Genomic DNA, 23,515 nt, shown 5'->3' on the forward strand with positions numbered 1-23,515 from the left:
ACTTAAAAAGCCATCCACCACCTGATAGCAATTATGTTAATTATGAAGTTTATATCATAACCAGCACTTCTGGTGTGTGTTTACCACTACTATGTTTCAGTAGCATAGATAAAAACATATTTTTAAACCCAAAAGACACACATAGGGAGGGAAAGAAAGAATAAAATACTATAATCCCAAAAACATTATGGACAATGACAACCCAACATACTCAGCCACATGATTTCTGGTCCCTTTACTGTGTCTTCAAAGGAGAAGCCCATTAAAATTATTTTGGAGTATTGTGTGTCCTTAAAGCCACCCCAGATCTTGGATTAGTGAACCATCTCAACTCTTCACTGAGTCAACACAATGACAATAAAAGAAGAGAAAAGAAAAGAGCAAATACGCCATCTAGTGCAGGCAGGCAGGAAGCACAGTGCACGGCTGAATAAAGTCACAGTGCTCAGAATCAAAGGTGTAATTATAGTTAGATTGATGCCTCTATTCTTAAGACTCACTTAAGACACTAATTTCTTTAATACACTCGATCTTTCAGATGTTGTAGCTCAGTTTTAAAGTTAGAGTGAAGCCATGTCATGCTAACTCGTTGCGAAGGAGGTTAAATAACGCTACAAAGTAACGCTAAATTTTGGCGAGGAAAACCTGTCATGGTCATTTTCGAAGGAGTCCCTTGACCTCTGACCTCAAGATAATCAAGTCATCACACTGACACACTGACAGCTGTTGTTACCTGCTGGGCTTGAGTTTGCCATGTTATGATTTGAGCATTTAATGATAAATGCAGTACCTGTGAGGGTTTCTGGACAATATTTGTGTCATTGTTTTGTGTGTTAATTGATTTCCAATAATAAATATTTACACACATTTGCATAAAGCAAGCATATTTGCCCACTCCCATGTTGATAAGAGTATTAAATACTTGACAAATCTCCCTTTAAGATGCATTTTGAACAGATAAAAAATCTGTGGTTAATTTGCAATCAATCATGGATAATCATGTGATTAATTGTGGTTAAATATTTTAATCGATTGACAACCCTAGTTGTATCTTGATTATAGATTCTGATATTATTTAGAATTTCAAAAAGAGATATGTTGTAACAACATGTGAAGACTGTCTCCAGCACAACTTTAATGGATATTAATCCTTCCTCATAAAAAAAGTTTCAAGGAAATTAAAATTCTCAATTCGAGGATTGAGCCAAAGCGAATGAGAAAAGCGGTAATAGAAGTTTTCACATGATTTTTTTTAAAGAAAATCCTTAAACTGGGAGGTCTTGGTGAGTTGGTATGGGATGGCTCTCTAAGAAAATGTGGTATATATCTATATATCTGTATAGATATATATATATATATATCTATATATATATATATGTAATGTAAAAATATGAATATATTTGTATGTATATATTTATATTTAATAGAAAAATGTGATATAAATATAATTATATATATAAATGTATCACATTTTTATATTAAATATAAACATACAAATATATTTATATTTTTACATTATATATATATATATATATATCATATATATATATATATGATATATATATATACATATATACATATATATATATACGTATATATATATATATATATATATATACATACATATATATTTTTATTATTATTTTTTTTCATTTATTTTATTCAAGGACAACCTGTCAAAAGGCGTCAATGACAGAACTTTTATTTTGAATGAATGTCTCCTCTGACTTCCTTCTGCCAGCCTGGACCTCGCCTGGAGAGCAGAGCGAAGCTCGACGTGTCTGCCGACGAAAGGAACTTCGCGTTCGCGATGAAGTAAAAAATAAACAGTAAACAAAATGAACACTGTCGAGAAGAAGCTGGCCGACTTGATACGAGAACACCCGAACCTGTACGACCAGTCCCGACGGGACTACAAGGACAACCTGAAGGGACACCTGTCGTGGAGGGACATCGCGGACAGCATGGGAAAGTCAGAGGAGGAGGTGAAGCTGAAGTGGAAAAACCTCCGCGACAAGTTCTGCAAGGCGAAGAAGCGACTGGCCAAGAGAAGCTTCTCTCTGCTGGCAGACGACGACAACCCGCTGGAGAGGCCCGTCCCGGTGCTCTACCACCAGCTGGCCTGGCTCAGCGGCTACGTCAAACCCAGAGTAGAGACCAGCACCGGAGACACCGACGAGGTGTGATGTTGTTCACCGTTCACTGTCTTTGACTTTAAAACACGTTACCTAGCTAGGTAACGGTTAGCTACCTAGGTAACAGTAGCTAGGTAACGGTTAGCCGTTATCTAGTTCTAACTGGGGCCTGTGGTCGCATAGCAACCGCTAACAATACCTTAATCATATCTACACTCTGATTAATCTACATATAATATTGATTTATACACAGATATACATCTCTAACTACATACATGTTGTACAAGCTAATAGTCGCATGTTAACATCCAGGAGGAGACATCATTACTGACATCTGGTCTCTCAGAACATCCGGGTTCTCTTTTCACAATAAAAGCACATGGTGGGAAAACAGATAATCAACAAAGAGTTTACACAGCAAAGCATTCAGACTGCAGTGCCTCTGTGTGTGTGTGTGTATTAACCTTCCTTTGACCCGTTTTCAAACTTCATCATATCACAAATATGGGTTTCTTGCATCTGATTGCCCCAAAATAACATGGATGAAAGTAATTCATCATTTCTGGGGGTTTCATACTCAAAAAGGAGGACTAATTTCATGTAAATGAAGTTTATTGAACATAAATTACAGAAAAAAGTGTAAAATTTGTGGTAATGAGTTGGAATGAAGTTACCTAAAAAGATGTCATTATGTGCTGCCACTGAAAATGTTTTATATTATAATATTTATAATATTCTAATTAAACTTTGACATATACTCATCTGTGATAATCCAACAATATTATGTTCCACTGATAGTCAAAATAATTAATCATTTCTGCTTTTTTTTTTTACTCAAAAATTAGGTGTAATTTCATCGAAATAATGTTTATTAACCATAAATTCCCCCCCAAAAAGTGTAAAACTTGTGGTAATGAGTTGGAACGAGGTTGGCTAAAAAGGTGTAACACAGAATTAGGTGCTAATTTATAGTTTATGCTTTATAAAACGTCAAACCAAACCAAAAGTTGCACGGTCGACGAGAAGACAATAGGAGGGTTAAAGCAGAAAATAAATCACAATTTTCATGTTGGAATATTGTTGCCTACTTCAGCTTTAAAGTAACCAATATTATTTTTGCTTTCTCAAAATAATAGGCAAAACAGTGGAGCCTGACATATATCAGATTTTTGAGGCTGAAAGAGATATCAATATAGTTGGTTTTTTTGTAGTTTCCGATATTTTATTATTTTAAACATAAATACACAACATTAGGGCTGCCCCATCTTAGTCAATTAGTTGACTAAATTACATCAACCATATCTTTGGCATTTCTGCACTGCAATTTCTTTTTATTTATTAGCCAATGTGATATATCTGTGATAAGCTAAAATTGGCCCCTAATATCTGCCAATTAATCAGTAAGGCTCTACTGAATGGTATACAATACAATCTAATACACAATTGCTTATTTTTAAAATGTATATATATTTTTTATATTTAAAGTAGTTCCTTTTCATCTATAGACTTGCATGAACGTAGAAACCCAGTCAAACCTGTCAACCTGTTTTGTTCCCAGTAGGAGGTATAGGTTGTATAAGGACTTTGATATGTTTGTCTGTGATCGCCAAAGAAATTTAAGTTTGTTATCAGTGTTGCTATTAACCAGTACTGCTGCGTATGTGCTGTTTTCATGCCACACAGGTAGCTGGAAGTGGTGATGACGTGGAGAAAGAGCGGGATAAAGATGAGAAGGAGCAGCACTGTCCCCTGCCTGTCGTTAGTACCAGCTTTTCTCTCGTGGACTCCTCTCCAAACAACCATCAGGAGATGGGAGTTTCTCTTAAACGTAAAAGGCAAACCACAGACACTGAGATGAGCTCTGCAGATGCCCTCGCCAACATCAGAGATGAAGATGAACTGTTTCTGCTCAGCCTTCTGCCTTCACTGAAGAGGCTTACCATTAAAAAAAGGATGGAGGTACGGATGAAATTCCAGCAAGTGCTTTATGCTGCAGAGTTTGAGGACTAAAGGGCTCATTAAGAGGTAATACGTATGTATGATCGGTGGTAGGGCTTGTTATGGTATGGATTCTTCAAGCTTTCAACCTGTAAAAATATTTTTTTTTAACCATTATAACTTTTTAATATTTATTTTTGGATCGCCACTGCTATTAAGAATATCAATTTGTAGATCTCTATAATTCAGTGTTGCCTGAGTTGTCCATGTATCAAGAGCTTTATCTCTTGAGTTGAAAACTGAATGAAATCTCTCATTTTGAATGTAGGTGATGGAGCCACCCTTTTGTTACTAGTTATAAAATAAGACTAAACATAGAGTTGTTAGTTAATAAGGTACACATGTGCAGTCAAATCTAATGCAATCAAATGCACTAGATTGCATTAGATTACCCAGTAATAACTCCCTCCTTTTTTAAAGCTCATAATGTTCATTCAGCTCATTTTTCAGGCTGTTGTTTTGTTAGACTGCATTATATTAACATTACTGTAACATGTACCATTGAATACCTATTAACGTGGTAACAATTTATTTGTTGGGAGCCATTGGTTGATTAACTTTTCTATTGAAATTACCCAATATTATAACTACTTAACATGTAAACCCTTTGAACAGTACCGGCTGACATTACTATAAATATAATAACAAAATACAATTAAGACAACATCTTGAAATAACTGCAAATATGAATACAGTTATTTTCTTTAACCTTGTAGCTACAAATGGGGGAAATTAGGAAACAATAAATTGCATCCAAGTTAGTTCTGTAATTCTGCTTGTGAACACATGTGCTTCTTTTCAAAATATTTTGTAGATTAGACAGAGACTGTACATAAATATCTTTCTAAAAGGAGTCATTTATACTTTATATTTTTTTTACAATAAATATTTTCTTGCTCCGGAAAAACAGTTTTTGCGTCATGTTATTTCTATAGATTTAAAAATGGCACACTTCTATAATCAATTCTACAATAGATAATCAAGACTGTGATCCAGATGTAGATAAATGGTTGCCCTATATCCCTAAATTCCTATCCCAAATCGTAACCTGATAATATTTCAATTGAGAAACACACATCTTATTTGTTTAATCTATAGTGCAAACTCTACAACAATTATACAGAGTATATGCTTTTACATATTTCATGGTAAAAAAATCGCTGATTGGGCCATTATCATCCACCCCGGTGTACAATAATCTCTTTCGTCTTTCATTTTGCAGCTCATTCTTTGTGTTGGTTTATAGGAAAGCATTAGCAGAATTAGCCTTATCTTAAGAATACTTTCTAGCTGCAGTAATAATACTATTTCATTCTCTTAGATGCAAAGTCATTCACTTTCTCTCTCACACACACACACACACACACACACACACCAACACACCAATCTGTGGTCGGCCTCAACAAGGACCTCCCTCTCTATTCAGGGATTGGTTAGAAACATCAGGCTTGAACTGTTCACCAACATTTGTATGTTTTCATTCACATATCAATGTATTCCATTCATATGAGCAGTGTATTATGCTAATATGTGGGTGGGGTGTATGTGTGAGAACAAGTCAGTGCTCCTCTCTCCTCTCCTCCTCCTCCTCACTGTACTCAACCCCCTCTCGCCTCCCTCTCCCCCTCTTTGCTGTGTTACTCCCAAACCCCTCCCCCTCTCCCTGGCTTCCTGCTCTGTTGTCATTGGGTGCTGTGTGGGGTGATGGTTGTGGTTTCTGTCGGTGATGTCTCTAGAGCGTGCACCAGTTTACTGCTTCACAACTATAGACGCTTATTTTGATTTAACAGCCTCGCAGCACCTCTAGATCAGATAAAATATAGATACATACATAGATAGATTACAAAGAATATGTAAAAGAACATACTAAGAACATTTCCATATCTGTTCATCATCTCTGTGGAAGTAATGGGACCCTCTGAAGTATCCATCATGGGACATCTAGGAGCCACTAACTGCTGCATGTAGCTCCTACAACTGGGTTTGGACGGACGCCGTGAAGCTTGGACTGTAGCTGCAACACGTTCTGCCAGGAAGTCGAGGAATCAAGCCCATCCTGAGCAGTTTCCACATAGTCATTGCCTCAGACTCCACATACTGGACCAGAGCATAGACTTATCCTTTTTGGGGACTATAGACTTCTGAGTGTTGACAAGCTGCAGAAATAAGGATCAACTCTCTGCCTTCTGCTACCTGAGGTGAGATGAAATGATGATAACATACTGTACATATTCATAAGAGATGATGTTGGTATAATTACAGTACAGGTTCTTCCACTGTGTAAACTTTACTCCTATCTCTTCTGCTATTATAGGACAGTATACTCACTCTTTCTTGTTTTCTGCTAATCAAAATGATGTATGAGAATGTGTGAGCACAGCACCACTCCACTGCTGCAGAGTGAAAGGCTTGCTACTATGAAACAGCATCTCTTCCTCCTATTGGTGGGAGGACGTTCCACTGAAGGCTATTGATTTGTTGCTCTGGCTGTCTGTCATGTGGAAGGGTGTGTTCCTACAGTGATTAACATGGTCACATGGTACAAACATACCACCCTGGAAGTAGTGTGTTTGTTTAGGTGTGGTTCAGAGATGATGGGAGAGCAGAGAGGCGAGGCAGACGGAGTGGAGGAGGGAAGCGGATGCAGGGCGGCAGGAGAGAGATGGGAAAATGAGATGAACGAGAAAAAGAGTTTCATGTTGTGTGCGTTTGATGTGAAATCAAAATGAACTGCCATACAGGCTGCATGTATCTGACTCTGAATGCAAGATGACATTGTCATGCAGGGCCGGCTATAGCCTCTATTTTCATAAATAACTATTTATTATAATATAAACAAACAATTGGTCCCTGATATTGTTTGCTTAAAAGTGTTTAGTCAGTTTCACTACAATTTCAGTGCGGCCGGGCAGATGAAAAAGTTTGTGAAAGAAAGTTACAGGGCGCCCACCGGCATTTCAAAAAACATTTTTTATTTTTTAGAGTACGACCAGCGCCCCCCAGAAGGTGACGCCATAGGCGACCGCCTATATGGCCTATGCTTTAAGCCGGCCTTTTTATGCATTTTTCACTTGCATAATCAATGGTACAGTGTTAAATGGATAGTGTGAAGGATTTAGTGGCATCTAGTGGGGAGGTTGCAGATTGCAACCAACTGAATACCCCTCTGCTCATCCCTCTCTTTCAAAACATGTTGGAGATGTACGGTGGCCTTCAGGTAACGTAAAAACGTGAAATGCTCTCTCTAGAGTCAGTGTTTGGTTTGCCCGTTCTGGGCTACTGTAGTAACATGGCGGAGCAACATGGCAGACTCCGTGAAGAGGACCTGCTCCCTATGTAGATATGAAGGGCTCATTCTAAGCTAACGAAAACACAACGATTCTTAGTTGTAGGTGATTATACACTGATGAAAACATTGTTATGAATAACAATGCTAATAGATCCACTGAAATGTTACTCACTGCTCCTTTAAAGGTTGTTACCTACAGACAAACAGGCAGAAAATGTATGAACAGCCTCACAAAAGCACAGGCAAACAAACTGCAGGAAGGCAAAAACATTAAGAGGCTTCCACATTTGTTAGATAGAGGCTCTTGTGAAATTGATAGGAAAGCAAAGAGGTAGCAGAGTAAAAAAAAAAGTCAAGTCAAACAATAAGTAAAAAAAAAATCAGGGGATATAAAGATACAGAGAAATTGTGTGTGAGGCAGAAAACAGTCAGGTAAACAGAGAAAGAAACAACAACAAAAAGAGATGGATATCAACATCAAGGCAGCAGCAGCCTGAATAATGAATTCTCTGCTGAATGCAGACATTCAGAGAATTAACACAGGCAGTATAGAGTCAGCTAAGGGGTTACAGATCTGCAAGAGACCGGTCATATGATCCCTGGTCAGCCCTCAGCTATTAGAGAGAGAGAGAGAGAGAGAGTATGGTAAAGAGAGGCAGAACAACAATAGAGGAAAAACACCAGTAGTCCTTGTAAAGCAGTTTACTGTAGCCTCAATGCTACGACAGTTTATCTTTCTGTGTGTAATGGAGCTAACATTCGTCAGTTGATGTGGTCGGAGGCTTTTACATCCTCCTCTTACATCATGGTGAGGTGGAGGCCCTCTGCATGCATTCCTCATAAGCTACCACTCGAAGAAAAGGTAAAAACCTCCTTCTTCTATTCTATATTCTGCTCTAAAATGTCAATTTTGGTGGTGACTGTCCTATTTTTCCACTTTAAATCAAGTAGAGCTGAACGATTAATCGATTAATTGTCAACTATTAAATTAATCGGCAACTATTTTGATAATCGATTAGTCGGTTTGAGTCATTTTTTAAGAAAAAATATCAAAATTATCAGAATCCGGCTTCTTAAATATGAATATTTTCTGGTTTCTTTACTCCTCTCTGACAGTAAACAGAATATATTTGAGTTGTGGACAAAACAAGACATTTGAGGGCGTCATCTTGGGCTTTGGGAAACACTTATCAACATTTTTCACCATTTTCTGACATTTTATACACCAAACAAAGACAGATTGTCAATTAACAGATTACTCGACAATGAAAATAATTGTTAGCTGCAGCCCTAAAATCAAGGTTCATTAGAGTTTAGTAGAATATCTGAGGGAAGAACCTTTTGGCATATATTATTCATGACAGTGAAAGGTCTCGTCCTGCATGTGGTGTATGTGTGAGCAGTGTTTGTTTGAATCAGTGAGGAGAAATGGGAGGCAAAGATGTAATGTTGTGTGACAGAGACTGTGAACAGCGACTAACCTTTCAGTCTATATTACACAAGTACATTTTGAGGCAATGTAGCAGCCTGATAATCAGACTGAATAGCCATTTTGTTTTACCTTATTCTTTAATTCTATACCTGGAACCAGGCTTAAAATGCAAATGGTTGGTTGTTTTTCAAAACAACATACAGATTCTCAAAAATCGTGTGCATCTGGGCATCCTGGTGGGCCAGCGGTTGCGTACCACCTGTACCTGGCTTGTACTCAGTCAGGGATGTTTTGGCATTTAACAAAGTTGGGACGTATAGCAATTAGGGCTGTCAAAGTTAACGTGATAATAATGCGTTGCCACAAATTTGTTTTGACGCCACTAATTTCTTTAACGCGTTAATGCAACTTCCTGGTATCATATGAAACTAGAAAACGACGGACATTGACGAACTGGACACACAGGGGAAGGGAAAAAAGGGGCACACTATAAAAGCTGGGGGCATGGGTGGAACTGTGACAGTAATCCCTGAAGCTATCCATGTTTTGTGTAAAGAAGCCAGGAGCATATATAGCAAAAGTGTGTGCGTATGCTATTTATTTTCACACACTTCTCTAATCTCCGTGCTTCTGAGATCTGATTAGGACTGTCTCCACTATCTGTTTTGTTCCAGGCTGTCTTGCGCAGCTCAGCAGAAGCCCTGCACATCCTCAGACTGGGACCAAACTGGAACACACCATATTAAAGGGGAAATCCAAGGAAACTTGACTGTGTGGCTACAGCTCAACGGAAACCAGAGCAGCGAGAGCTACTTCGCAAGTCAGGGATCTGCTTGATTAACTCTCTTCTTTGCAACAAGACAGTTGGTAGAGGAAAGTCCCTCTCACCATGTACTCACCTCAGAGTCTCCACCGCTGGGGCATCACTCATAGTGAGAGTATGGAGCGGTTAGCCTACAGCCAAGGTAGGTTGACAAGCGTTATTAGAATGAATAACACAATCTATTTTAAGATGATAACTCTTATTAACTCCTACTGCAACCTACCATGTTTTTGTAATGACCTATGAACATTTTCATACCAATCAGTGGATTCATCACTGCACTGAAACAAAGCATCTCTACTGTCTGCAGTTCACTTCTGTCTACATTCAAGTGGCAGTAGGCAGTATATTTTTGGCATCATTGGGCTAAAATTTCATAATAATCGTTCAGCATATTGTAATTTAAATGTTCTGAGAGAAAACTAGACTTCTGCACCTCCTCATGGCTCTGTTTTCAGGCTTTAGAAAATCTAGCCCTTGACTGGAGACTTTGACCAATCACAGGTCATTTCATTGAGAGAGCGTTCCTATTGGCTGTGCTCCGGTCATGGCCTAATGTCAGTGAAAGCTTATTAAGGGTATATGATTAAATGAAGCATCATCTTAGTTCTGCTGGAGCACAGCAAGTCTTGCAGCTGATCATTATCAGCTGACTCACCAAGTCACCAATCAATCAAGACAGTGAGGCAGACTTTATAGTCTGACGAGCGTAATCTATGAGATCATTAAAGGTTGTGAATTATTCATGTGTTGCTAAAACTTTGTTAAGAAAAGGACAGTTCTTGATGCCATTTTCAATAGAGTAGTCTATTAATTGATTAGTTGGTCGATAGTTGTTCCACAATTTGGATAATTAAAGTAAAAAATGTCACAAATTCACTGGTTCCAGCTCTGACACATGTGAGTGTTTGCTTGTTTTCTTAGTCATCTATGATAAAACTGAATAGCTTTGGGTTTTAGACTGCTTGTCAGACAAAACAAGCATTTAAGACGTCACCTTGGCCTCTGGGAAATGGTGATGGTCATTTTTCACAATTCTATGACATTTTATAGACTAAAATAATAAGCTGAATAATCAAGGAAATAATTAATTGAGCCAGTAATTTCATGTACTGCAGCATATTAGTTTCTCTTGAAACCTTAAACAGGTTTTCCAGCCTGTTTCTCTTCATGTACTCCTCTTCACTGGTGACTGTGTGGGTGTTAATTGTTTCCACTGTATTTCTTTTAAAGTTCTTTTGAATTCTGTTTTGCATTGCTATTTAAGAGCTTTCCTCTTTGGGTTCATCATACGACACTAAAAGTCGTAGCCAGGACTTTGGAAATACTGAGATCATGAGTCCAAATTCCCCCAGCAGAGCCCCGCCCACCCGAGAAATTATGGACAAGCCACCAATCAAACCCTGTTCATTTATTTGAGAATTTAAATAAATCACAAAATTGTAATCATTAATTTAACCATTTAATTATAGTATCTGTATTTGTTTTTTTACTATTAAGGTATTTAAAAAATAAAGATTAAGACATTTTTGCCTAAAAGTATTATTAAATTCAAGATGTGTCATGTGTAATAACTACTACCACATAAAAAGTTCATACCAAAATGACCAGAAATGCACTTGTGGAGAAAGTATTCACATCCTTTACTTAGATAGATTAAGTAAAAGGGCATAAATAGCCTATTATTAAAGAAATGTACTTAAAATATTAGTAAAAGATACTGGTATCATATAAAACTAGAAAACATAAGGAATCCATTGATACCAACCATGTCATACTAGCTTGTCGAGAAGGAGGAAAAAAATAATGCTCTAAACTTTTTTTTTCAAAACTAAATTTTGGCTAGGAAAAACTGGCATGGCTATTTTCAAAACGGTCCCTTGACCTCTGACTCAAGATATGTGAATGAAAATGGGTTCTATGGGTACTCACAAGTCTACCCTTTACAGAAATGCCCACTTTATGATAATCACATGCAGTTTGGAACAAGTCACAGTCAAGTCAGCACACTGACACACTAACAGCTGTTGTTGCCTGTTGGGCTTGAGTTTTCCATGTTATGATTTGAGTATATTTTTTATGCTAAATGCAGTACCTGTGAGGGTTTCTGGACAATATTTGTATTTATTACATTGTATATATATATACACACACACATTTGCATAAAACAAGCATACAGTATTTGCCCACTCCCATGTTGATAAGAGTATAAAGTACTTGACAAATCTCCCTTTAAAGGTCCCATATTGTAAAAAGTGAGATTTTCATGTCTTTTATTTTATAAAGCAGATTTAAGTGCTATATAAATACTGTTTACTATCAAAACGCTCAATATACGGAGAAATACACACAGCCAGTATTCAGAAATTGTGCGCTTGAAACAAGCTGTTAGGATTTCTGTCCATTTGTGATGTCACAAATATACAATATTTAGACCATTACACAGTTTTAAACGTAAACATTCTAAATGTGTCCCAGTTTATTTCCTGTTGCAGTGTATGTGAATGAAATCAGCTGACCGGATGTAAAAATGGACCCAAACTGTTGCTTAGCAACACAATTCCGTTGCAATTTCGTTTAAATGCACTAAAACGGAGTGTTTCAGACAGAGGGTAAACACAGGTATGCTCAGGCTGACAGTATGAGAAAAATAAAAAAAATTTTTTTTTTTACATTTCAGCATGTAAACATGTTCTAGTAGAAAAACAAAATACAAGTATGAACCTGAAAATGAGCATAATGGGACCTTTAAGTATAGTATTTCAGTAAATGTATTTAGTTGCATTCCACCCTTGCAAAAATATTACCGACAGTGGGAGCTACAGCTATTCAAAGATATATATATATTTGTTACTCGCATACATATCTTAAAATAGCTGTGTTGCCCCTCTTGTCTGCCAGCCTGGACAGAAATCCTGACAGCTTGTTTCAAATGCACAATTTCTGAATACGGGCTGTGTATTTCTCCGTATATTGAGCGTTTTGATAGTTTAACAGTATTTACATAGCACTTAAACCTGCTTTATAATGTGAAAGACCTGAAAAACTCACTTCTTTCAATTCAATTCAATTCAATTTCAATTCAATTTGCTTTATTGGCATGACTGTCAGGTGAACAAGTTTGCCAAAGCTTCAATTCAATAATAAATACAAATTAAAAAAAAGAACAAAATAAAAACAAAAACATATATATACATGTATACAATTCATTAAGCAAATTACAATATATAGATATTTAAAAAGAACATGCATGTAAATGGAAGAACACAATAAAGAAGTAATTAATGTTTGTTGTGTCAATAAAACAAACAAACAAATAAAAAACAATTAATAACAATATATTGCAATACTAAAGGATAAATATGAAAAAACAACAACAAAAAACAAAAAACAAAAAATCCATGAAGTAGAGGAGTAAATAAAAGGCAGAGTGTGAGTTACCTCTATTATGTGTTGTTGTGGTTGTCTCTTAGGCTGTGACATGCACTTTCTTACAATATGGGTCCTTTAAAATAGCTGTCTGGTCACCTCTTGTCTGCAAGTCCTCTCCTCACAGTCCCATCCTCCACCTGGAGGCAGGCAGCCCATGGATGTATTAGAGGCAGCCCTGCAGTCCTCTCCTCCAGCAGCAGAGGGCGGCACGTCCACAACAACAGAACAGCACAGCAGCCTCTCAAATCATGACGTAGTGCTGTCTTTTGTGTGTCTTGTGAGCCTGTTTGACACCGCCCCTCCAGACCGGAGGGTGCAGCGGGACCGTCAGAACACAACTGTCGGTTAGGTCTGCATGCTGTAAACATAACCTATACAACAACACCGTGATGTACGGAGGAGAAGAAGACCTGTATCCAAGGGAGCGGCTGTTGTTGCTAACGTTACTGACGGTCACCATGTAGCTAGGCGACGCCAACGGTTTACAGTCCGGGGGACGTTAGGACGGTTGGTTGTTGACGGTGATCTGTCATTGCTTTCTTTGGCCGGTGGTATCTCAGGTATTCGGTGGTATCTCAGGTGTTTTTACGCTACGGTTGTCACAATGGTCGCTGGGTGAATTGTACATCAAGGCTAGCTCGCTAACCGTGTGAATCCGTCTGTTTTCGCACCGGAGCAGCACTAGTTAGTTATATATTTATTATTCCAGAGGTACGTGAACATGGCATCGCCCGCAGAGACCGACCTGGCTCTGTCTCTGTCTCTGTCTGAGGCGGACAGCAGCAAGGAGAAGACTCATGTGTTTGGCATTTTGAGGCTGCAGGAGGAGAAGTCTGGTGTTGTGGATAAAGCTAGCAGTAGCAGCAGCACGGTGAGAGGAGGAGGTGGAGGTGGTGGAGGAGACGGGCGATGGCAGGCTCCTATCTTCGCCTTGGCCAGGAAAGCATCAGAGACCCTTACAGGGAGCATTCACGTCCTGCCCAAAGTGTCGGACCACAGGACGTCTCTGCCCGGTGACTGGACCGTCCAAGGTAGAGTATTATTATCAGCATCATGGGGCTGGACTGTCTGGTTGATGTCAAGAAGACACCCAGTAACTCATTGTTTTAGGGGACACATGAGGAACCAACCAAACTGTGCTTATCAGTCTCTACTACACCAGCAACCTTTACTATCAAAAGAGACATTTTATGCAAAATAATAAAAAAATAAATCTGTCTGGAGCTGCAAAACATTTGAGCATTGTGATGAAGGTAACACAGTTAATAGTCTAAGTATATAGTATATAAGTCTAATGCAGTGTGGACCAAAGAGCAAATGTATTATGGAGTATTAGGGCCACATTGAGGGAAAAAACATCTGAGATTTCCAGGATAAAGTCATAATATTACGAGAATAAAGTCATAACTTTACAAGAAAAAAAGTAATAACTTTACGAGAAAAAAGTCATAATATTAAGAGAATAAAGTCATAACTTTGTGAGGAAAAAAGTCGTAATATTAGGAGAATAAAGTCATAGCTTTACGAGAAAACATTTTAATATTACGAGAATAAAGTCAACTTTACGAGAAAAAAGGCGTAATATGAGAATAAAGTAGTAATATTACGAGAAAAAAGTAGTAATATTATGAGAATAAAGTCATAACTTTACGAGAATAAAGTCGTAATATTACGAGAATAAAGTCACAACTTTGCGAGAAAAAGATTGTAATATTACGAGAAAAAAGTTGTAATATTATGAGAATAAAGTTATAACTTAATGAGAAAAAAGTCATAACTTTACGAGAAAAAGGCGGAATATTATGAGAATAAAGTCATAACTTTATGAGAAAAAAAGTCATGACATTACGAGAATAAAGTCATAACTTTACGAGAAAAAAACGCAATATTACGAAAATAAAGTCATAACTTTACGAGAAAAAAGAAAAATAACACGTAAAATGACTACTTTATATTATGACTTTATTCTCATAATATTACATCTTTTTTCTCACATTACAACTTTTTTTCTCATAAATTTGTGACTTTATTCTCGTAATATAACTTTATTCTCGAAATCTCAGATTTATTTATTTTTCCTCAATGTGGCCCTACTACTCCGTTGTACCACAGACCTACAACAATGATAAATAGAAATGAAAATGTAAACAAAAAATAGTTATTCATTTCCATTTTTATAAATCCACAGGGAGCCACTGGAGAGGGGCTAAAGAGCCGCATGTGGCTCCGGAGCCGCATGTTACAGACCCCTGCACTACACAGAACAGGTTTCCCTGAGATCTTCAGGAACAATCAATCATTCAGTCAGCTGCTAAGTGGAGCACAGTTAATAGTTTCAGCTGGTGTGTGTAGATATACCAGTGTGACAAACCTAGCTGGTACATCTCCTCCTTTCTCTTTCATACATTACCTCATCTCCCTCTCTCTGTGTGTGTGTGTCCAATTGATTTTTCATAGATCAGTGATGCTGTCATGCTTTGTACATCCTCCTCTATTAATGTTAGCAGTGGTACTGTAGCTGTGTTTTATACCACCACACAACTGCTTGAAGCATCACATGCTGCACACTGATGCATTTGTCTTCTTTTCTTGGGGGTTTTAGTGCACTGCGTGTTGATTTGGCGTTGTCTGTATGTGTTTGCTGCCTTGACTGTACTGTCGGTTAACAGTTAATAATCGGTTAACAAGGGTCGGTTATAGGTTAAGGAAAAAATTCTAAATTAGCATCCTTAGTTTGTGTCTGAGTGACGAATGGGGACAACGATTTTTGAAATTGGTCCAGTATTGAGGGTTAACGCTGCAACCAGCAGCCGCGAGACAAGTTGCGAGGGCAAGTGAGCAGTGTCAATGTATCGTTACGTTCATTAAAAGTGCTTCTTTTTGCCACTAACAGGCTCAGATTGTTATTATAAGTGTCTGACAACATTATGGAAAGGACTCTACGGAGAAATAATACGTTTTTCTTACCTTTCGTTTGATCCGGTCTGTTTGTTATTGTGTCGAAGTCCTGCTCAAGGAAAAGTCTCGTTGAGAAATCTAAATATTCATATACTCTGGCTCAAATAAATACGGGCTGCCATCGAATTCAAAGACCTCATCCACATTGTGGAAATCTTCTAAACATTCAGCCATGACATTGAAAATCGTTTAGATAACTCTAAGCTACGCTTCCTGTACTCCAACACAACATACTGCCTGGTTGACACTCACGCTTCCACCATGGATCTATTCCACCGTTGTCTTCTGGCAACCCATCACCTCCCCAGATTTCAGAACGAGACTTCTCCTTGAGCGAGACTCTTTCAATAATGTCAACAATCAGAGCCTGTCATGGCAAAAACAGCAGAAGGAAGCAGCAGAGGTTTGGCATTTTTGCGTGACAAGTGAATTATACTATTAAATCTGTTATTGTAATAGTTACTGGTTCATTTTCTGCCAAGTTACATCTTCTGTTGTTTTAGCTGAGCTCTGGGATCTACAGTATTTTTTTCTCTGTCAGTGCGCCCTGAATCTGGATCTGAATCTTATTCAGCCAGTGTCTGTCTGTCTGTCAGTAGAAGTCCCCCCCACAGATCTCAGGTGTCATCACAGACCTGCATTTGAATTATGTAAAATCAGAATCAATTGAAATAACTGAACTGGTGTTTCAGGCGTTCAGTGCAACATGACTTCCTGATTGTTTTTCTTTTAACAAGAACACAGGGAGCTAATTTAGGAGAATTTAAAATCCTCATAATTGCATTAAAATTCAAAATCGCCGTTGAAACATATTGCTTTACAATATCCTCAGCGTTTGATGTACTGTAGTAGAAGTCACATGGTGACACATGCATGCAGTCAAAGGGTTACTGTTATTTCCTCAGTATCCTCAAGGCTCACCGCCCAAGGGCACCCAAAAGTCATGCTGCTCCCAGGAAATCATCTGTTGATTTGTCAACGTCTCTTCCTCCGGGACCAACCTGCAGGGGCAATTAAAGCTCCTCTACATTGCTAGGCAACTTCTCTGAACTTTTTCACCCAACATTGTTCTGTCTTGCTCTGGTGTTTGGCTACACATTAACCCAGAGGTCCACGTGAAGGGCATTTAAAGCATATCTCCAGGAGGTTACAGTCTCATGCTCTGGAGTTTCTTTTATAATGGAAATATTAAATACAATGTCTGTTTTGTCTGTTCAAAGCACCTATTGCCATAGCTACAGTAAGGCACAGTTTTGTTATCTCTCAACAGCTGCAAACAGAACAAATATCTAGCAAAAATATAGGTACTGAGTGTCTTAATAAATATTTCCAAGCTAATTCATCCAGTTCAGGTTTGGAAGAGTGATTATACTTTGTTCACAGATTTATCATAGAATTTCTGATCTGTTAGGGTGGACTCTTCTTCCATTTGTTGTTGAATTTTGGCACTTTTTACATACAGATCTGATTATCTGTGTTACTGCACTGACCTGACACAGAAATGCAAATGCAGCATTCTGTTTTATTGTGGATTCTGCCCTCAAAGCACTTACGTTACATTTACTGCACGTTCCTACAGTAAGCATGTTTCTGATAATGAACAGTTGTAAGACATTAACCTGGCCGTCTCAGTTGTATCCTCAGAGTGAAACTCAGTTTTCTGAGTATGATTGTTTGTAAGGTTTAAAGGTTCTCTATATGGTATTCAGAGCATAAATATAGCAGCAAACAACTGTGCTATGTAAAGATATAGAAGAGTAATGTCTACCTGTGCAGAGAATGAAGTCACTCTCCCTCTAGGGGTGGAACGGTTCACAAAATTCACGGTTCGGTTCATATCGCGGTTTTGGGGTCACGGTCTTCGGTTCGGTTCGGTACATTTATGGTACAGCAAGGAGGACAATTTCTAGTATTACACATTACTAATTTGAATAATGTAAACAATTCAACATTATTTCAGTCAACATTTCTGTATAGTAATAATAAAAAATTATACCAGGTATAGGTAATGATCATTTGTAGACATTATTGTGTGACCATCCTTTGAATCCTAACGGGAGTATTTTAAGCATATTTTAAGTTAAGTATCGGTGTGTGGCTTTTGTCCTGCAGCCCTACGAGACCCCATGGCCATGGAGCGAGCCAACCTGCTGAACATGGCCAAGCTGAGTATTAAAGGGCTGATCGAGTCGGCTCTGAGCTTCGGACGAACTCTGGACTCGGACTACCCACCTCTTCAGCAGTTCTTTGTCGTCATGGAGCACTGCCTCAAACATGGCCTCAAAGGTAAGAGGGACCTCCCAACTTATTAAAATTCGATGTCTAAGCTCCACAATTGTGTTTGTGTTTGGCTCCCCCATAAAAGATGTCATCCTAGATTTTGATTCGCTGTTTGTGTCTCTTTCTCTCTTCTCTCTGCAGTGAAGAAGTCATTCCTGGGCTTTAACAAGTCTCTGTGGGGTCCTATGGAGCTGGTGGAGAAACTGTGTCCTGAAGCAGCGGAGATTTCCGCCTCTGTACGAGACCTGCCTGGACTTAAGTAAGCAGTACATTTATGTATACACACCTGTGCTCCCACCCAACTTAAATTAACATCATGCTGGAGGAACATGAGCCACAACACAATCACACACAGTAACATGAGGATGTAACGTGAGCCAGAGCAGGGAAATACCTGAGTGTGATTTACTTTCACTTCACCTTTCCTCTCCCTGCTGCCTCGCTTCTTCCTATTTCTCTACTTCTTTATTGTTCTTTTGTCTCTTTGTAACTGCTAGAGACAGAATTTTTTTTCCAAAGTTAGTCAGACTCAGTGTTCAGTTTGAAATTAGTCATTAAACTGTCTGTTTTGGGTAATAGATATCTTTTACTTGCTGCCAGTTGTTTTTTTGTAATGTAACTTCCTACTGTGACTATGACTTATAAGAACACGTGAGTGTTGATAGTGCCTGCCCAATGTGTGTGGTAATATATCAACTTCAAAAACCCTACTCATGCACCCTACATTCATGCACTCTCATAACTCTCATTCATGCACATGATTCCCCTTGTTGTGCTTTACTTTGTAATTCATTTATCAGTCACTACATACCAGAGCTTTCAGGCCTGAAATCAAGTGAGTAATATTCAGGTCTCGTCTGATCCAGCAAAATGGGGAACAGTTGTGTTGGTTTAGATGGAGAACAGAGTGTGTTTCCTTTGGTGGTGCTGAGTCAGACCAACAGACATGTAGCAGAGCAGTGTTTTTGCAACACTAAGTAAGACAGTGCACATTTTTTTTCTCTAGAATAATGTTATGCAAAAAAACACAGTTTTAGTCACTGAGATGACACAGAGGCAAAATGAAACATGGTTGTCAGATTGAAGTCTTGAAAAGAAGGAACAGTTAATAAGATGAGCCCATATTAAATGTAGACTGCAATAAACACATAGAAGAACCTAATTGGATCCAAACAAAGACCAATCCAACAATGTCCCAGCACCACCAGCCTTACTCAAAACTTCCTACAAATATAATTTAATTAACTGTGTGTGTACATGTGTGTGTTTCCCAGGACTCCATTAGGCAGGGCCAGAGCTTGGTTGCGTCTGGCTCTCATGCAGAAACGACTGGCCGACTACCTACGACTCCTCATCACCAGAAAAGACCTGCTCAGGTACACACACATATAAACACATAGAAATAGGTAAATTTGACTTATTTAGAAAAATGTACATTTACAATATATACCTTTTTTTATGTAACTAATAGAACTTTGGCTATGAAAACTAAATCATAACAATTCTTGATTGACAAATAAGACCTTTAAAGGTTAAGACTGGTGATATTCAAGATTTTGCTTATTATTAACAAATCCCATTACCCCAAGTTAGTCATATGTCAGATATCAACAACAAATGTTTGGCTAACAATATTTGTATTAATTTATATTATTATTATTACCAATAATAATAATAATAATAATTATAGAAAATACATATATAAATAATAAATGTAATATTTAAATTAATAAATTTGTTTCAGCATTTAATGAGAATTCTGTGCCCAAATCCTGCAGTTAATATTACTCTAAATTCCTTGAAAATAATTTTATATAAAAAATTACAGTTTGTACTAACACCAACAATATTTCACATCCACACAACATCTACAGTATCTGCACTACTTTTACCAAAGCTCCCTTCAGTGTTTGAGAATCTGTTGTATCTTCCTCCTCCACAGTGATTTCTATGAGAATTCAGCGCTGATGCTGGAGGAGGAGGGAGCCGTGATAGTGGGCCTGCTGGTGGGCCTGAACGTCATCGATGCTAACCTCTGTGTCAAAGGCGAGGACCTGGACTCTCAGGTAAGAACAGCTGCTCCGTTGTACAGCTGAAATACGTTCTGCTCTCCTTTCTGTTTTCTCTATAATTGGATCTAATTTTCTACTTGCACCATACTACGCAGAAAAATAAATGTGCGTCTTATGTCAACAAAAAGTCATGTTACTCCACTTCCTGTGTACACTAGTTCATTGACGTGAAACAGTTTATCTGTAGTGACAAGATGCAGACAAGAATGGTCTGTTTCGTCACGTTATCTTGGCATCAGGCAGATGGAGAGCAGACGCTGTGGTGTCATGTTTCTTCTCCATGGGTGGAGACTTTGTCCTGAGTGCAAACACATTTACTCACTAATGCAAACACCCTGTTCAGCCTTTGTTCACACCTGACTGAACATGGCTGAGATACTTGTGTTTGGTTAGATCCAGTCATTTTCTGATCTCAATGTGAGCCTTTACACAGATTACCACACACAGATTGTACATTTAATAGCAGGTGTAAATTAGGTCTGATTCTATTTCTGAAGCCAAGATGATAAAATTCTTTCATGATAAAAAAAAAAATCCTAATTGGTTACTACTTTTTAAGGCTGCAACTAATAATTGTTTTCATTATTGATTAATCTATAATTAAGCAATTATTTTTTCAATCTATCATTAGACTATAAAATGTCAAAACATAGTGAAGAATACCAAACGCAACTTCCCAGAGCCCAATGTCCAAAACCCAAAGATATTCAGTTTACAATATTTGTATTTTTATTGTACTTGTTTATAGTACAATACAAGTGAGCAAGATGAAAACAAATATATAAAACATATCACACAGCACAAGACAAGTAAAGGCCTGTACTATGAAGCAGGTTTTTAGGAATTAGCGAGGTAACTTCAGGGTTAACTCTGGGATTTCCGTCCTACGAGGGTGGATCACTTCTTACCAGGGGTAGATCGCCATGGTAACTTAAGCTGAACACCTAACCTGCTCCGGAGCAGGCATATAAAAGCACCTCCTATTGACCAATCAGAGCTCGGTGCACAGATTGTATGATAATATTACACAAATACGAAGAAGTTACAGTTATAATTCAGGCTAAAAGCAACACAGTTTACTTAGTTTGCTCTTCGTTTGCAAAATGTGCCGCTCTGCTGACAGTAGATTTGTCCATGTTTGCAATTGGTCATATGCTACAAACACCGCCCCTGAACGTGCTCATAGCCAGATTGAGAAACTCTGGGTCGATTTACAGAGTTGATAACCACTGTCGTAGAACCGCTTAGTGGGATCTCGGTTGTTAGGGTTAGTTAAGCCAGATAACGACGAGAGGATACCCTGGGTATGTTGAACTCGCTTCGTAGTACAGGCCCCTGGAGAACTAGACACAAACTAACCGAAACAAAAGAGCAAGCAACAACAGGGGCAGCAACAATAACAACAACAAAGAGAAAAAAAAGAACAACAACAAAAAGAGATTGGATTTTCTTATTGTTGCACGCAGGTGTTTAGGTGTGTGTGTGTGCGTGTGTGTGTGTGGGCGGGTGGATGGATTTTCCATGTAAAAGATATAGAAGGGAGAGGTAGCAAAACAGGGGAGACAGTGTTAACCAAAGGAAGGTAGAAAGAGAAATATGAAAAAAAAACTACAATTCAGTTTACAATTATAATATAATATAAAACAGAGAAATGCAGAACATCCTCACGTTTGAGAGGCTAGAACCAAATTACCCTTTTCCCCACTATTTTTACTTGAAAATTAAACAATTAATTATAAAAATAGTGCCTGATTATTTTTCGGTCAATTGACTGAGTGATTAAACGACTACGTTCCAGCTCTGCTACTTTTTAATGATGTCTATTGGCTCTTGACGGTTTCTTTAGAATGTAACTCCATGGTGGACTGTGTTAATGTCTGTGTGTGGTTAACAGACAAATAAGTGCTATTAGTAAATGCACTGGATATTAACTGCATACTATCATTTTTACGGTAAACAATTTTTGTTTTGTCTGAGTTTTAACATATGCAATTCTTGCAAATGTTCTGGTGGCTTGCGACAACTTAAGGCATGACTCATCTCAGCAAATCAACGGTTGTGCAATCGTTGCTATTCAGAATGTGCTTTCTCTTTGAGTGATGTTAGCGTATATCTTTTCTTATTTGAGGTCGGGGTGATCGACTTCTCCATGTACTTGAAGAATGACATTGATGATTACAGGAGTGAAGAGAGGTATGATCTTTTATTAAGTCTCCGCTTTATTTAATACACTGCGTCTCTCTAGGCCTCCTAGATGTGATGAAGAGCTCTGTTTTATATCTGTTTCCATGGCAACAGGAACAGCCAGATAGCGTCCATCTTGGATCAGAAGAACTACGTCGAGGAACTGAACAGACAACTCAAGTAAGACATTTGTTTTTTTATTGGAAACAGACGTGTCTGCAGGGTCTTCCGCAGAATTCCTGGAGATGATCGTGTTATGAAGGAAATTTCAAGTCCTCTGTTTAAAAACTCTGTGTATTTTGTACCTTAATAGTGGCTGATTGAGACAGGCAGTCATTCTACCTGATATATACCTCACATTTTGCTTTACATCGGTTGACTTTCTAATGTTTGAGTAGTGGTATGTTACCTCGAATTAAAAGCAGAAGGCTGATTGCACGTTAAAATAGATCCAGTATTCAGTCAGTTTCAGTTTGAACCAGTGTGGTTGTTTCAGAAGTGCAACTCTGTCCCATCTGTTCCTACAGACAGACTCAGCAAAGCACAGACTGTCAGTCACACTTCCTCTTTCAGTTTTTCTTGGTATCTCATTTAAGTGAAACTGGATTGATCTGCTGCCTTAAATGGAATTATAGGTTTTGTGAATCCTTCTTTAAATTTTGCAGCTGTGATAGAGCTGAGATAGGAGGATTATGGCAAACAAAGCTCTAATGTGTGGTATGACATTAAATTACATTGTCAGTTACTATCCTTGATAAGCTGTATGAGGGGTCTCTTAACATAAACTAAGCTAACTATGGCACTACCGTCAGTTTGTGGTGCGACACTTCAGTCCTCTAAACCTGTAATAAACGTTCAAGTCACAGTCGTTCTCCATTAAGCTGTATCTAATCAAAAGAGGGAAAACTTCTG

General features: G+C 38.1%; 2 protein-coding genes across 5 annotated transcripts in view; both read left to right on the forward strand.

Annotated features, from left to right (window-relative positions):
- The first annotated feature begins 1,697 nt into the window (after nt 1-1,697).
- On the forward strand, nt 1,698-5,040 carry LOC119503033. Its single transcript, XM_037794524.1, has 2 exons — nt 1,698-2,180; nt 3,819-5,040. The coding sequence occupies exons 1-2, from the start codon at nt 1,839-1,841 to the stop codon at nt 4,143-4,145; spliced, it is 669 nt and encodes a 222-aa protein (XP_037650452.1). The 5' UTR covers nt 1,698-1,838; the 3' UTR covers nt 4,146-5,040.
- Nucleotides 5,041-5,162: 122 nt separating this feature from the next.
- The window catches only part of rufy2 (RUN and FYVE domain containing 2), a 32,911-nt gene continuing 14,558 nt past the window's right edge, over nt 5,163-23,515 (forward strand). The window contains exons 1-8 of one of the 4 annotated variants that reach the window (XM_037794489.1): nt 5,163-6,331; nt 9,529-9,819; nt 18,180-18,353; nt 18,489-18,606; nt 19,622-19,723; nt 20,290-20,413; nt 22,548-22,612; nt 22,718-22,783. In XM_037794489.1, the coding sequence (XP_037650417.1) occupies nt 9,744-9,819; nt 18,180-18,353; nt 18,489-18,606; nt 19,622-19,723; nt 20,290-20,413; nt 22,548-22,612; nt 22,718-22,783 (725 nt within the window). In that variant the 5' untranslated portion in view covers nt 5,163-6,331; nt 9,529-9,743. Of the gene's footprint in view, nt 6,332-8,085; nt 8,285-9,528; nt 9,820-13,312; nt 14,141-18,179; nt 18,354-18,488; nt 18,607-19,621; nt 19,724-20,289; nt 20,414-22,547; nt 22,613-22,717; nt 22,784-23,515 lie in introns of those variants that run through there. The other 3 variants (XM_037794500.1, XM_037794511.1, XM_037794478.1) reach the window with 3 other exon arrangements.

The sequence above is a fragment of the Sebastes umbrosus genome, chromosome 2 (genome assembly GCF_015220745.1).
Source record: "Sebastes umbrosus isolate fSebUmb1 chromosome 2, fSebUmb1.pri, whole genome shotgun sequence".
NCBI lineage: Eukaryota > Metazoa > Chordata > Actinopteri > Perciformes > Sebastidae > Sebastes > Sebastes umbrosus.